This window comes from Ursus maritimus, unplaced genomic scaffold (assembly GCF_017311325.1).
Source record: "Ursus maritimus isolate PB19 unplaced genomic scaffold, ASM1731132v1 scaffold_22, whole genome shotgun sequence".
Lineage (NCBI taxonomy): Eukaryota > Metazoa > Chordata > Mammalia > Carnivora > Ursidae > Ursus > Ursus maritimus.
In genome coordinates, this window is record NW_024424675.1 from 39913934 (window position 1) to 39930040 (window position 16107).

Sequence of the window (16107 nt, forward strand, 5' to 3'; positions counted from 1 at the left end):
CCCTCCCTTCCTCTCATTGTTTTCTATCATTCTTTCCTCTTTGCTGAATCCTCTTCCAGAGACCAGTTCAAATAGTTCATGTTGGGCTCTGTATTCGAAGGACCATGACCGTAGAAGCTCATTTTCTCCATTGTCTAAAAACTAGAGTTAGAACCCCACATTTTTTTCAGGGACTATCTAATACTTCAAAGAACAGTTTGGAGGCTACCAAGTAATTTCAGAGATTTTCTAGTTCAACACTGAGTAACTTTCTTCCAGGGGTTTATTTTTATTCATGAGAGGTAAAGGTGAAGTGTCTCGGGCATCCAGCCTGCGGTGTTGGGATGGAATCTGGTTGTGACATCCAAGCTTTGCGTATTAATAAAGTCATTTTTATTTCTTTCATGGTGTCACACATTCTGAGAGCTGGATACTCCGAGGAGCGTTTGAACCCTCTGCAACATGTATCGCTTAGCTATTCAAAGTTCTAGTGGAAATGTTTGGTGGGCGGTTCACATTTCTTTGAAAGGAGTGCAAGTGTGTTTTTGATGGAAATCTAATCCAACCTAAGTTGCAATTTAAAAGAATTGGGAAAATATTTTAATTGATAATGAGGGATTGTTTACTAGGTCAGCCTTATTGTAACAAATCCAAGGAACTGGACCTGCTAGAAATTTCCAGAATCAACAAAGGCTATGCGTCCAACCTTTGTATTTTACCAAGATACTCACTTGAAACAGAACTGGGCAATCAGACAAAATTACACAGTCAAGGCAAATCTCAGTTTAGTGACAAATAGATTCAGAAAACCACACCCGAGCTTTCTGTAAGTCATGTATTAATTCTCCTCTCTCTTGCCTTGTCATTTCAGGTGATTCCAGGTAAGCACAGAGAACACTACTAGGAGAATCACAAAAATGGAGCTCTGATGTTCACCTCCATGTACTCTCAAAAAAAATCAGCCGCCAGGAGCCCAGAAAGCCCCAGTTCCATCTAAGTACAGGGGTGAGCGTTAGAATCAACAAACACCCGAGTTTGAGGTCTGGTGCCGCCATCTACCAGTTCTGTGACCTTGACGGCATCACTTAAACACGCTGAGTCTTCATGCCCTTCTCTGCACGGTGGGGCAGGAATGTGTTGCATGGGGTTTTTAGGCTAATCAATGAGCTAATGTGCTGGCCGGGCCACTGGCACATGATATGTAAACAGTAGCTATTATCATCATTACTGTAATTATTACCTGAGAGCGCCAAGTGACCACAGAATCCCCTTTAAGGGTAGAAAGGAACGCAAGCTGCTGTGGAGACAGGAATTACCCAAAGAAATGCTACTTTCAGAAACCCTCTCGTGAAGGGCAACTCTGTATTCATAGATGGTACTTGGGGCAGAAAGGGAGATGAAGAACTTTAGCTGGAAGACTCCTGTTTTTGTTTTTTTTTTTTTTGTCTTACAATCACCGTTACAAAGCACCCTTCTTTTCCCTCCAGATGGTAAATTTCAACAGGTTTTGTTAGATTTATAGATCGAATGTAAGCAACGGAAGACCATGACTTCCTGGCTCTATCCTCATTCGGGTCTTATATTTGCTCGATATTAAAGCTCACACTCCTTCTCTATGCCTGAGACCATGATTCCAACAAAGAGCTTCTTACAAAACAAATGGTCTAAAGAAAGAGACAGGAGGAGGATTAAATGAAACAGTAGGTGACAATGGCTCGGAGAAGAAAGCACTTTTCAAGTACAGGGTGTTATTAATATTGACAGATGATAAATTTATATCTCTATATTTCTATCTACCACCGTATGATTTCATCTGCCTACCTGGTTTGCGGGCACATGAATAGAGATCTCCACCCACTCACTCTATAAAAATATACTGGCGCTTCAAATATCCAATTTCTTGACATACACTTGAATTAATACATATAAGAATCTTTTTCTATTTAGGGCGTGACAGATGTCTTAGCTACTCCTTGCAATTATTTTGAAAATCTGTAGGAGCCCATAGGATTTTTGTGAAGTTGTAGCTTGACCTGTGTTGGATGCAGTACGAGGACTTGGGGGACTCTATTTATCTTTACCTGAAATATACTTGTTTTTCCTGAAATGGGATTATTTGAAAAATGATACTCTTTCCATTTCTATTTTTAGGAGAGGTTAGTTTCTGGAAAGAAAAGGATCTCTTTAGAAATAAACTGGGCAATGCATTTATTTATTTTTTCAAAATATGCAACCATGAGTCACATTGCTGTGGGACAGCAAAATATGTCTTCCGAGAGAAATTTAATGGAGGCCAAGTAGAGAAGGTAGAAAATCCATGATCTGATAAATGGAGACATTGATTACAAAACAAGGGTGACACATTTACAATTGAGTTCCCTCTTCTATTAAATCAATTATTTTAAAAAGAACTATATTTTGCTAACAATATCTAAAATCAGTTTGAAATGTTCACTTATTTGGCTCAAAAAATGAAAAATGAAAAGCTCGGTGATGAGTCAGATGTTGTCTCAATTTTCAAGCCCCGAGAGCAGGGTTTGGTTTGGTTTGGTTTTCTCCTGCATAAATCCGGACTTTAAATTAGTTTGGAAGTCATGAAATGTTAGCTCAAAGCTGAAAACAATTGTTGAAGCCACCCCCCAGGAGTGTATGCTGTGGGGATATTAGCACATGTGCATAAAAGTAGGTGTGCAAGGATGTTCACCGGATTAGTTAGTGAACGACCTGGGATCATGTGCATGAGACACGTGGTGTGTGCTCACTGCATATGGCCTAGAGTTAAAAACAAACATGTTTTCCTCATTGGGCTTTATTCTCTATGAGGACAGATACAACTTACTGTTGTATCCCAATGTCTGGAATACAGTGGGTACTCGATAATTATTTGTTGCATAAATGACCAAATGAAGTGCAACAAGTTGGAAACAAATCCAATGTCCATCAAGAGAACAATGGTTAATCCGAGTATGATAAATCCAGATGATGTGATTCAATGAAGTTGATATAAAGACAGAGGTGGCACGGTATCAGGGATGTAACACCAAATGCCCACAGAGATAGGCCCAGCGACATCAGTGAGTGAGCTGGGTATGACAATGGGAGTCGTGGGATCGTGGTGAGCTGGAAAACCCGTGTCTTCTGTGTATTTGAATTATTCACAATGGCAATATATTGTTATAATGAAAACAAAACAGACTGCAAGACAAGAATCACTAGGATTTCTGCAATTTTTAGGGAAAATCCCCCAAATCATAGAAGCTTTGGAGTTTCAGCATTAATAGAGAGGAATAATGTTCAAGCTCCCAGGCGTAACCCTTCCTGTGGATGATAGATAATAAGAACGATGGACATTATAGGACCTGATGCTACGATTGTTCTGGGAAAATGTGTCCTCTTCTATCTCCACCCCTATCCTAGGGAGAATCAATTATAAAGGACTCTTTCGTTTCCAACTTGTTTCCCTAACAGCTCAGAGGTACCCAGTTTCTATTGCTAGAAAATATCCCCAGAAACCTCTAAAGGATAGCTCTGGAGGGTGAATTTAAGTAATGTCCAACCTCATTAGAATTCAAGGATTTGGGGGTGCCTGGGTGGCACAGTGGTTAAGCGCCTGCCTTCGGCTCAGGGCGTGATCCTGGCGTTCTGGGATCGAGCCCCACATCAGGCTCCTCTACTATGAGCCTGCTTCTTCCTCTCCCACTCCCCTGCTGTGTTCCCTCTCTCGCTGGCTGTCTCCCTCTGTCAAATAAATAAATAAAATCTTTAAAAAAAAAAAAAGAATTCAAGGATTTGATTTGAATGGATGTAGGGGGTGGTTTAGACATCTTCCATGCTTTATTTGGAGGCTCTTGCATTCTCTTGTCTTTAAGTGAAGAAGTCTCAGGTTGGTTATTTGGAAGAGAAAGTCATACTATTTGCTATTCAGGGGAGGAGGGATATCTCCCAACTCCATCCAGAAATGGGAAAGTTGGAATGAGCTATTTGGGGATGCCATTTGTAATGTAGATGGGTTGCCAGAAAAAGGCCAAATGTTCTTTTCTTTCCTGACATTGTGTAAAAGTTGGTTGAAAACTTTCAGATCTTGAGCCCCATTTTCAGTGCCAAATTGCAGAGTAAATGGCCAGGAATATAGATGGGATCCCGGCCACACAGGCTGCTTACTACTAACTCGACGCTTCCTACTCCCTGAGAGTCCAATGATAAAAGAAAATGGCTCCTATTGACAATTTCTAACAGAGTCATTTCTAATATGCCTCAGCTCCCACTGGCAAGCGGCTTGTGTTATGTTATGTTGTTTTGTGGACTAGAAAGAATTCCTTAACAGGCGGAGCCTGTGAAACCAGAGGGTTGCTTTCTCAAAGGATTAAACTCCCAAATACTCCTGAAAATAATGGTACACTATAATGAAATTCTTGTTTTTCATTAAAAGAGAATTAAACCAATGACCTTTTACATGGGCTTTTGCTTTTTGTCTTCCAACCAAGTTGGGTTTTGTTGCATTATATTATTTAAGTTCTTGGATGCTTTGCTATTTAATGTACATGACACTTCAGAGACACCAAAAAACATCTGCCCACATTCTTTCCCTTTTATGCAAGCTAACAGCATGGCAAATTCACCAACTGGGTTATACACGTTCACTATTGGAAAATTATGTTGTCACTTTATAATTGGAATTATTTATAAATCGGCTTTGTCCAAATTTGTGTCACTCACACATCACTTTCAGAATTTTTCCAACATCCGTATATCACTTGGCCTATTTCTTACCTCATCCTTTAAACAATGCCTTATGTTCTTTATGTAAATACATGTATTTTCAAAGGAAACAGCATACCATTACCATCATGAGAAAAACAATATCATTTGCCATACACAGAAGGAAACTCTAAACACAAGTTAAATTGAAAGCGAACAACAATATTAACTTCTGCATGGATGCTGCTGGTCGCCAAACCTCAGGACCCAAGGCCAGCTCTTTCTTTGTTAAAAAGGGAGTTAGCAGGAGTTAAGGAAAGATTAAGGAGCATTCGCAATAAACTGAGACTTGCTCTATGATTGAGTCAGAAGGAGGAAAGGCAATTGTCTCCCTGCACACGACAGATCCCATGTGTATCCCCTCTATGCCACCTACAGTTACGGCTCACCCCACCTGAGATGGGTCCTTCGCTCTCAGAAGCCGATCTGGGCATTTCGGCTTTGCTGTACTGGAAGCAGGTGGCTTACCATTTGTCTGAGAAACGCCATCAGGGAGGTTCTCGGTGGTTTGCGTTCTTCTCGTTTGAGTCTTATTTCTGAGGGTTCAGGTGTGGCAATTCCTTCTTCGTTGAGATCCACTGTTTGCAAGGCTGATTCTACTTCCTCGGACTTTACAACCTCTACTGGTGATTCACACACCACCTGGATTATTTTACCAGGTCATAAGACAGTGGGAAAAAAAAGAAAAAAACATTCCCCAAAACAGGCTTTATAAAGGGGGGGGGGTTCCTGGTGGGCCTTTGTCCGTGTGCTACAGGTCGGACCCAGGGATCATTTCTACACAGGCACATCTTCGAGAAGGGAGGCTCAGGTCATATAGTGTGCTTTCAAACAGCCAATTTCTGAAAAAATGCCACATACGCAGACTCGGGAGTGGCAAAAACCTTGCTCCACGAGGTACAAGGCTTAGATAGGAGGCCCTTCCTGGGGACTCCCGCTCACAGCAGGCTCACTACCCCTTCTGCTGCAGGAGGCCCACCTCTTTGCTCTGCCATCAAGGAGACTTACACGTGGCCTGTATAAAAACCAGGAGTCATCATTTCCTTAAAGGTCCAGCCTGAGAGACGGTGAGCATGGCACCTTCCATTGCACGCCCGAAGATCCCACGCACCTGGGAAGACCCGTCCTCTTTGCGGAAAATATAGTGTAAGTCTGCACCGGATTTAACAGACTGGACCTCCTCCTTCCCTTACTTCCGTCCCCACCCTGGGGCCGGTCATTTGCCTTTGTTTTTTAACCAAAGTTCCTGCTTTCAGAAGGAAATGGAACTTGACAAGAAAACCACCATGATGAGGTTCCTGATGGCCCCCAGCAAGGTACCCAGCGAGCTCAGTGCCCCTTGAAGTTCCGTCGGGCAGAAGGGATGGCCAGCAATGGGGGGGTTTGGATGGAAGGTTCGATTCACCTGCACTCTGATTCCAAATTCTGCTCTTTGGCATTGCCTCACTCCCTTTATGCAGTGTTCCAGTCGCATCTGGAACAGTTTCTGTTTTGCATTGATCCCTGCCACGGATTTAATTGGCCCGGAGAGGGCTCCATAATTTCTTTGTTTCCTCAGGCAGGGGCTGGCAAGCGGCTACCAAATCTATCCGAGACTGTTTTAGCACGGCCCCAAGCTAAGAATGGATTTCACATTTTTTTTAAAGGGCTGTAAAATGTTTTTAAAAGATGAAAGACAGGCAACAGAGACTACATGTGGCCTGTTCAGTCTGAAATATTTGGCCCCTCCCACAATGGGTTTGTCATCCCCTGTCTCAAAGGAAGGCACTCTAGAGCCAAAGGCGTCTCTGCATTTGTCTTTGCTGGTGCCGGACCCCCCAGCTTCCTCTGAATCTTGTTCTTGTTGTCAGGGTGTGGGGAGGAAGGGAACATAGGTGTTTCCCAAAACACCTGCATGCCTGTGGAGAAATCATTTTCCTTTCCTTCATGCAGACTATACCACTGGTTTGCACATGACCCCGACGATCCACATTGAGAAGGACCCTTGATTTCTGTATTGTCAACCGAAGCAGAAAGGTGCCCATTAACAAATCAGCATGAGGGAACACCCCAAAATATGGCAACTACGTCACAGCCGTCTCTCCCCACCTTCCACTTGATAACATATTGACATGACTTCTAGCATCTTTCCTCTGTAGACAAAGCTCTAGGTTGGGGAGTCATCCACTCAAAAGTCTGAAGGAGGCAAGGCAGGTAAGATCGGCAGGGATTGACCACAAGACACAAAGGAGTGGTAGGAGTTATGGTGAACAAGTCAGATTGTCCCATCTAAAGAAGGAAAACGCTGGACCACAAGTGTTTGTGAGAAGGCTACTCCTACCATGGGCTGCCAGGCTCTGACCCAGGCCCATCTTGGGAAACCAGGCTGAGACTGAAGCCAGGTGACGCACTGGGATTGGTGGCCAGACATGGTCATGGATTTCTACACCGGGGCCTGATTCAGTTCAACTGCATTTCTGAAAAAGCAGCTGCGGCCCCAAGAATCCGGGGGTAAGCCTGAAACGCAGGCAGGCTGATGTAGTGCTCGCGAGAGCCGCCTACGGAGCTAGCCTGCCTGGCTCTAAGTCTCGACTCCTCCCCTTACAGAGGCTCTAGACCAAGGTTCCTACTCAATATCTCTGTACCTGGGTTTTCTCAATTCTCAACCGTGACAGTATACACAGCAGAAAGTTGTTTGCAAAATTAAATCAGGCAGGGCACATAAAGGTCTTAGAACAGTGCCTGACACATGACAAGCACTCAGTTAATACTAGCGGTTACTTGTGCTTTTATGAGAGCTGTTTATTCCATGGGCCTGAATTATGAGGAATCACCCACCATGCACATGCCCACTTTTTAGAGATAATATTAATAACTACCTCTTACTATGGCTGACATCGTGCAAGGTATTTTTGATATATTACCTCAGTGAATAGTTATTGAATTATTAAAGAGCTCAGAGTAAGTAATATTATCCCTGGCCTAGAGATGAAGAATCTGAATGACTGAATGACTTGGCCAAAGTCATAGCACATGTAAGTAGCCATTTCAATGAGGATAGAGTTGCGAACCGGTAACTGAATACCTAATAGTGACTTTCCTAGTAACGACATAGAACAACAAGTTTGCGAGTAGAGAGTTCTAGGATTGGTTCAATGGCTCCACAATGTCTTTAAGAACCCAGGCTCCTTTTATCCTTTGGCTCTGCCATCCTTGGCATGGGGAGTTTTCATCCTTTTATTTGTTACCTCATGGATATAAAATAGCTGCCACAGTTCCAGGCATCACATCCGCAACCTAATGTCTCAAAAAAGGGAGGAAGGCCATAGCAAAAAGTTTGCTCCAAATGAACTTCTGTATTTTGATTTCCTACCTCAGCATACATTTCACTGGCTAGAAATGGTCACATCCTTACTCCCAAATCATTGTTGAAAAAAATGGGATAATTGCTTTAGACTAATCATGATCAAATACTTTGGGGGTGTGGTAGTTGCCAACTTGCCAAAGATCAAGGGGAGAAGGGTGGAGAAATGGGAAATAGCCCTTAGAGAGGTAATGATCAGAGACTGACTCATTGAATCTTGGTTCAGAATTATTCTGTCATTGAAGCAGCAAGTTCCTTTTTTGTATGCAAGAGCCTGGAGGGAAAATTATATAATAAAATGATCAATTTTTTGATTGCCAATGGTTTTCTTGCGGGGCCTTTAAAAATTTGAATGGTGTCAACTCATAAATCCTAGGCCAGAATCCATTCTTCAAAACACAACTATTTCAGTAGGGGGGAAAAAAAGCCTGGTGCTGGGGGGACGTCTAGAGACTCCCATTAACTTTGAAGTCAGGCCAAGAAGTTGGCTTTCAGCAGCCAAGGAAAATCCACTGATGTCCGGTGTGGAAATCCAGAAGGATTTGAGCTGAGTTAGGAGCTGATTTGCATATACAGACATAGAATTTGATTTTTATTTGGATAGTTTTCTGATATCCTTCCAGGGCAGGATTTTGGAAGAAGTCAATCCCTATTTAGAGTATATAACTGCATCTGCACATTTTAATTTCGGGTACGAGGGATATAATGAAAATCAGATTCACGCTATACGTTAGAATCAAATCCCCCTTGCTTGATTTCAGGAGGGGATATTAGACTTCGTGTGAAGATGGCCAGTATGTGTAACACAGACAATACATTACAGCAGAAGTTTTTCCTTTTTTTGCCTCAAATATTATACCATATTTACTCTGGGAATTTGGATTATACAACTTTCACTAGAACTGTGAGTTTTGGAACCAGATTTATAGCAAAGTAGATTTCCTCCCCTGACACTTCACCCAAAACACACAATAGTGATGTTAACAGTTTTTACTTTACAAGCTTCTAAAGATGCTGCTTGATTTGATTTAGAACATGATTATTTGATCATAAAGACCTGAGAAAGATTTTATTTTTTCAATCTAGTCACTATTTGCCTTCATTCTCTTCATGGAACCTCAGTTTTATTTGGGGGGACAACCCTCCTGAACGTTAAAGCCTACTTGACCAGGAGGCAGTTGCTCGCGCCAATCGAAGCCAATCCTAGCCAAGGTCTAGCTCCTCGACCAGAGGAGTTCAGGGATGGGCGTATGTGGCAGAATGTACTACTTTCCCTTTTCACTCCGGCTTCCTATAAGGGGATCGTACACCTGTACCCACTGCTGGGTGACTTGCTTTGGCGAATGTAACATGAGCAGACACACCGTAAAGCAAGATGGAGTGGAAGCTCTCGGAGCCTTCTCATGGCTCACCCCTGGTACTGTCTTCTCTCTTGTTGAGACAACTGCACGTCCTTGTTCAAGGGGATGTTTTTCTCAGTCTAGATCTCAGCAGGAGGAAGCCATGGGGATCAGCCACAGCCAACCTATGGCTGCCATGTAGCACGAGTGAGGACAAAAAGAATCATTGCTGTTCAAAGCCATGGCAGTGTGGGCCTTGGATGTTACGGCAACACAGCCTGGCAAGAGCTGACTCATACATAGAGCCTGAGAACTCACGTAAGTCTGTGAAAGAGAATAGACTCCAGGGCCTGCAGGGTTTCACTGGCCCAATCTCTCCTTTCCTCTGGACTGTGTGATGGGATATGAGAAGAAATGTAGCCAGGCCAGCAAGGCTGAGCCACAGAGAAGTCCTGCATCAAGACTGATTTAAAACCAGTGCTTCCCAGTGAGGAGTGCCAATAAATTTCTTTTTTAAAAACAAATCTAGGTTGGGTTGAGTTTCCTTTCACTTCAACTGTGAGGTTACTTACTAAGAGAGGTAAACAACAGAAGTAACTCTGTCCTTCACCCTACAGGTCACTGGGAAGGAGAGATTTTCCCCCCATGAGTTAGAACATTAACTTAATTAAGCAATGGCCAAAATGTTTTCAGATTACAGAATGATTCAGTAGTTTCTGCAGATTTTATTTCTGGTAGGACCAGAAGCGCATTCTAGGAAAAGCACTAAACTTCTGTGGGTTTCAAAAGCCTTATTTTTCTCATGAAAAACTTTGAGAAATGTGGAAATCGCTCTGTCTTATGCTTTGCATTGGTTGATAGACCGGTTATAGAAACTGGTGGTAGAGAAATTAAAAAATGAATTGGGGCTCCTGGGTGCCTCAGTCGTTAAGCGTCTGCCTTCGGCTCAGGGCGTGATCCCAGCGTTCTGGGATCGAGCCCCACATCAGGCTCCTCCGCTGGGAGCCTGATTCTTCCTCTCCTACTCCCCCTGCTTGTGTTCCCTCTCTCTCTGGCTGTCTCTCTCTGTCAAATAAATAAATAAAATCTTTAAAAAAAAAATAACAAACAAACAAATAAATAAACCCAACCATATTTGAGCCAGAAGTTGCGAGTTAAGGGACTCTTACAATATGATTAATCACACCTAATGGTCCGGCTTGGAGGTTTAGAGTACTATACGTACTTTGTTGACCTTTGTTGACCTTTGTCTGTCAAAGGTCAACTCCACATTTTAGCATCTGAGTTGCAAGGGGTTCCTCAGACAGGCGACTGCACACAAACATCCAAAAACAAGTTTCTCTTCAAAAAAACTCAGAACCTCCAAGCTAACTGATGCTTCAGACCTAACCTGCAACATTTAAATTTAAAGTTCAGGGAAAAAAAGACTCACAGAGCTCCTCCTCACATGTTGGTGAAATAGAGGCCTTGACTGCAGAAAAGATCTGGTAAATTCATGAGAATTTTCTGGAATTATGAGAGATCTTAGCTATTCTGAGCTACTAAGTTTGGGCCAAAAGAGAGGGGGAGGGAAGAAAGAAGAAAGAAAGAAAGAGAGGAAGGGAGGAAGGGAGGAAGGGAGGAAGGGAGGAAGGAAGGAAGGAAGGAAGGAAGGAAGGAAGGAAGGAAGGAAGGAAAGAATAAAAGGAAGGAAAGGGAGAGAAAGAAAGAAAGGAAGAAAGAAAGGAGGGAGAGAGGGAGGGAGAAGGGAGGGAAAGAAAAGAAAACACTTGCAACAACAAAAAAGCAGATCTGAAAGATCTTTCCCCTAACAAGAATTATAACATAGCCATTCTAATTTTCATCCCACATCACAGGCAACATTTCTGGAACGTACTTGGATTCTCTACAGCAGTTCAATGCCAGCAATTAAATAAAAACGAAAACACAAGCCCTATCCAAAGCTAGCAAACAGGAGACACCTAGAAAGAGCCAAACATATTTTGCTTTGGCAAAGTTATCATGATCAGTTTCTCTCTTAAGGAGCTGTGAACTCACTTATCCCCACTTACAAAATCTTCCAAAGACTGCACTTCTTTCAGAGCAGAAAGCTGCTGACTCACGAGGACAATTTATTCATCTCCCTGGAAGATGGTTTGGAAAACTACATTTTTGAGGTGCCTCTGTGTACCATCCCCTTCAGATGTGAACACACTGAAAGTTTGGACAGTGAGGCCCAACCTACGTCTCTCAGGCATAGATCCAAGAAGTCAGCTCTCCTGCCCAAGACCAACAGTCTCAGCATCGAGAGCAGCAAGACGCTCTCATGCTCAGTGCCACCACCTGTCCTGGGTACCACCCACAGTTAGTAGAGAATCTGGGTTGCCATGGAAATAGAGGTGATAGTGCGATCAAGATGGAGGAGCCCAGCGTGCAACATTATTGCCCCTTAAGGATGTGTGAGGATGTTCTTATGCTTGCTAGACTCTTTCAGCCCCCAAATGATAACAAATCATAAAAACATTTGCTCTGATTTCGTGTGTAGTTTGCATTGGTTCAATAGGCGTTACAAATCTTCGCCCAGCATTATTCCCCATTGGTCCCTAATCCCGTGAAAGGGTGAAAGAGTCTACAGCAGATGGGAGACATTGGAGTATGCAAGAACGCGGGACCCCGGAGCTGAAAGGCCCAATGAATGGTCCAGCATGCAGAAGATGAGCATGGAATGGTTCTGCCATTTAATGAGTGACTTACATTCGCCTCTGCCCCTGCGGGGACTGAATCCTCTTTAACTGACTAAAGGGGAGATAAAAACAAAAGTAAGAGTCAGAATGTTACCCAAACAACAGAGTTAGCTGGGCTCGCAGCCCTCCAGTGCCATTCTTGGACATCGAATTGCTTACGCATGCCTGGTCCGAAACGGACTTGAAGGAGGCTTACACGAAAGTAAGCAGTACGGCAAGATAATACAAATAGTTCTGTATTTTTAACGTGCAACGAAGGGAAAATGAACACCCAGATGCAGCCAGGACATGAATGGCGTGAGGAGAAGGGGTTGCTACAGAAAACACAAACCATAGCCTGGGCTGTGGGTCAGCGACGCGTTTGCCTTACCATTTTCTGGTTGTTGATGAGAAGAGAGAAAAGGATTGATCATGCAGGGCACAGTCACTGTTAGGTAAAAGCAAATGAGCTGCTCAGGAAAATTCTGGCAGAAAGTCCAGAAAAATCCACGCCATGGTACTCATAGAGCAAATAGGCACTGATGTCAGGAGTGGGGCCTTCAGCCTTATCCCGACCACAGCGCAGTGGCTGGCGTCTGAAGCTCCTCCCTACATCAGCCCTCCATATGGGCCAATGTCATCACTCCAAAGTTCAGTTCAGTTAAAACCCTCCTCTGGAGGCCCAGAGGGCTGGGGTCCAACACACCCAACTTCAAACACTGTGCCTCCCTACAGTAATCCTGGCATTCACAGTCCTGCCTCAAATTAGGAGAGGAGTTGGCCCAATGCTATCAAAGGTCCATGCCACCATCATCACATCAGTTTGCTAAGCTTCAACTTTGGAGATCATCTTTGCGTTTGTTCTTAAATTTGGCAAGGGGTGGTGGTGTTTACAGACCTCTTTGAGACTCAACTCACTTGATAGATCTGGACTCTCTCCCCAGAAAAATAAACACAAACAAAATATTTTGTAAATAATTTTAGGGTGTTCATAGACCATCTCTTCTGGATTCCAGGCTAGGAGCTCTTCCTCACATTCATTCTGTTCCAAGTCCTGTGTTTATTTTTACCTTTAAAACATGCAGTAGGAGGGGAGAAAGGAATCAACATTCATAAATACGTCTTCTGCATTGTGCAAATGGGTTGTATACCTGCGTAGACATTGCAAGGCGGCGGCGAGCTGTAAGGATGGGGACCCTCATTTACACAGCAAGAAATGGAGATACAGGGAGGTGAAGTCGCTCGTTCAAGGTGGTACAGCTAGAAGTGGTGGAAACGGTTCTAAGAGCCAAGTTTTCCCCCTGCCGTGATGATTTCAAGGGTCAGAAACACATTTTTTAGTAACTGTGTGAGCTTCTCTCTCCACGACCAGGTTTGCTTTCTCTCTAGATGAGATTTTCAGCTCGGACCATTCATCAATAGTATTTCTGTTGAACCTGTACTTTGAGCCAGCCTGGATCTCACATGTCATGTGTACCAGCACCCAGCGTGCTTTCCATGCTCAACACACGATGACAAATGAAGGCCTCGGGCAGCTTCTTCCTTTTCTCCTATGTCTCCCACCTTGTAGAAAGCCGACAAGCAGAGGAACCAGGGGCACAAGATTGCAGTCCGCTCTTCTCCACTCCTGGCGAATCCCGTGTGATAGATCAGCTCTCAGATGGAGAGCAGACGACTTGATTCTTCCACAGTGGAAATATGTCCGGGAGGGAAATCTCGGAGACGAGAACAACACTTGCACAGTGGATGGAACAGCTCACTTCAAAGTAGACCAGAGAGGATTTTCAAGTTCAAGTCCCACGTCTGCAGACCGAAAGGTGTTTATTGGGTTCTCAAGCTCACAGTCAGAAGAACCTAATCCGGTGTGGGGCTAATCAGGAAACACACAGAGGGCGGGATTCCCATTGAGATCTCGAATCCAGAAACTTCTGATCTTCGTCGACGCACGGGACATCTGGCTGTTCTCTGCTGAGCCTACAAACTGTCTGGCCTCATTCACGATAACAACAACAAACCCAGTTTGAAACTGAAGGATCCTGTTTGGGCATTTATATTGCTGAGAATAAGGACCCAAACACAGCCCCTGAAACGCATCACTATAAACTTGCGTAGCAAGGGTTCCTGTCCTTTGAAGAGCACATTCAAAAAAGAATGTTTCTTTAAAATATTGTCACATGGTAGCACTTAAGCCAACAGATATCCCGTTGCTAGCGGGTCTTCCGGAAGCACCATTTAGATCATGTGACAGCTGTTCTGAGTTCATGGCTTTCACAGTGGCCCTAAGACCTTTCCTCAAGCCTAGACATTTCAGCCCGCCTTTCAAGTGCTTCCAGAATGGTCCAGCCATATGCCAGACTTTCTTAACCAGGATTCCCAGGGATTCTGGGATCCAATACAGGAATCTGGACTTGAAACAAGTAACTCAGATGATTCAGAGGATTTTTAAAGTTCTCTTAGTCTTTTTGGACCTACCCCGACTGCTACCTTTTCTAAACACCCATAGCATCTGTAACCTGCACCCCACACACGAACACTGGATTGCAACATCCTTGGTTTGGAAACGGGGCCCGTCACTTTGCATTCATTTTCCCACTCCGTCCTCCCAATAATCACGAAAGGTGGGTGTCACTGCCTGCTTCCAGAGCTGAGGAAAGCAAGGCACGCGGGGTTTAAGTGACCTGCTCACGTCCAAACAGCCAGTAGCTGTCGGAGCTGAGATTGGATGATGTGTCTCTCTGGCTTCAGAGAGCCTGTTCTTTTCCACGGCGTCATTTGTGTCGTCCAAAGGAAAGCAGGAAAATGCTATTTTGAAGATATTCCAAATGTATCGTTTACAAATTGTGCGCACGCACACGCACACGCACGCCTATACACTTGCACGTGTAGGCCTGTGTATCCACCTTGTTCCTCCAAATGGACTTCAGGTGTTTCGATAGTGATATAATTGAGTCTTAGACTTGTTTTGTGCCTTGGGTGCTGTTGGCACCTGACGCCACACATGGATATTTAATCAGACCCAGCAACTGTTGGTTCCTGAAGAAAGGATGAAACTGTTCGTTGAGCACTTACTATGTCTGAGGGTCTCTCTGGGTACAGTTAGTGGATTGGCGTAACAACGCGGTGGGAGAAACGTGTCCCTATTTACATAAAAGAAAACAGAGTCTTTGAGGGGGCCAGCAATTTGTCCAAGGCTATGCGGTCCAATCTTTCTGATTCTGTCTGTTATGCAAGACTTGCTGCGTAACAGAATTTTTCAAGATCGTCTATTCCAACCCTTTCCTTCAACAGATGAAGAAAAAGAAACTCAAACAGGGTGAGTAACTGTTGTGAGGTCATAGAGCAAATGGTACCCCAAAGAACCCACAACAATAAGGGACATAGGTAGAGTCCAGGTAACTGGATTTTAAGCATTTTGGGGGCAAATACACACCATCATTTGAAATTAATTTTCTCAAAGGATATTTGTGTTATTTTTGTTTTATAATAAGAACAACTTCAGCAATCAAAAGTATAGATAAAAATAACTTCTAATTTCATAACCACAGCATGTTAGGGGGAAAATTTTATTTCTGATGTTCTTATTGTAGACGTATACAGTTCAAGGTCAGTTTGTTTAAAAGCTTCCCAGTTAAATGAGGAGAAGAAAGAGAACTTGGGTTAGTGGAAAGATCAAAATTTTCGGGCATTTCTCTTTGTTTTTCAAAATTTTTACAACAGTGAGTTTATCACCAAAGCTTATCTAATTTAAAGAAAACGAAGGTTTTCATTTTGTTTTCGACAAGCACATAAGTCCCCCCTTGAGAATGTAAGCTACAAAAGGACAGCAATCTCTTTGCTATCTTTTCAACACCTTAGCACAAAGCATTTGGCACCAAAACCCATAACAACAACAACAACAGAAAACCAAAAACAAAAAACAAAAAAACTCAGCACAAAGGAGACTGAAAATACTCTCGTGAAGAGTATTCGCTTGTGTGAATCATCC

General features: G+C 43.4%; 1 protein-coding gene across 1 annotated transcript in view; it reads right to left on the reverse strand.

Moving 5' to 3' along the window:
- Positions 1-16107, reverse strand: part of BCAS1 (brain enriched myelin associated protein 1) — an 85030-nt gene that overhangs the window by 12916 nt on the left and 56007 nt on the right. Inside the window, exons 9-10 of the mRNA XM_040637870.1 lie at positions 12154-12195; positions 5206-5379 (exon numbers count right to left, since the gene is read on the reverse strand). Coding sequence (XP_040493804.1) covers positions 5206-5379; positions 12154-12195 — 216 coding nt within the window. The remainder of the gene's footprint in view (positions 1-5205; positions 5380-12153; positions 12196-16107) is intronic.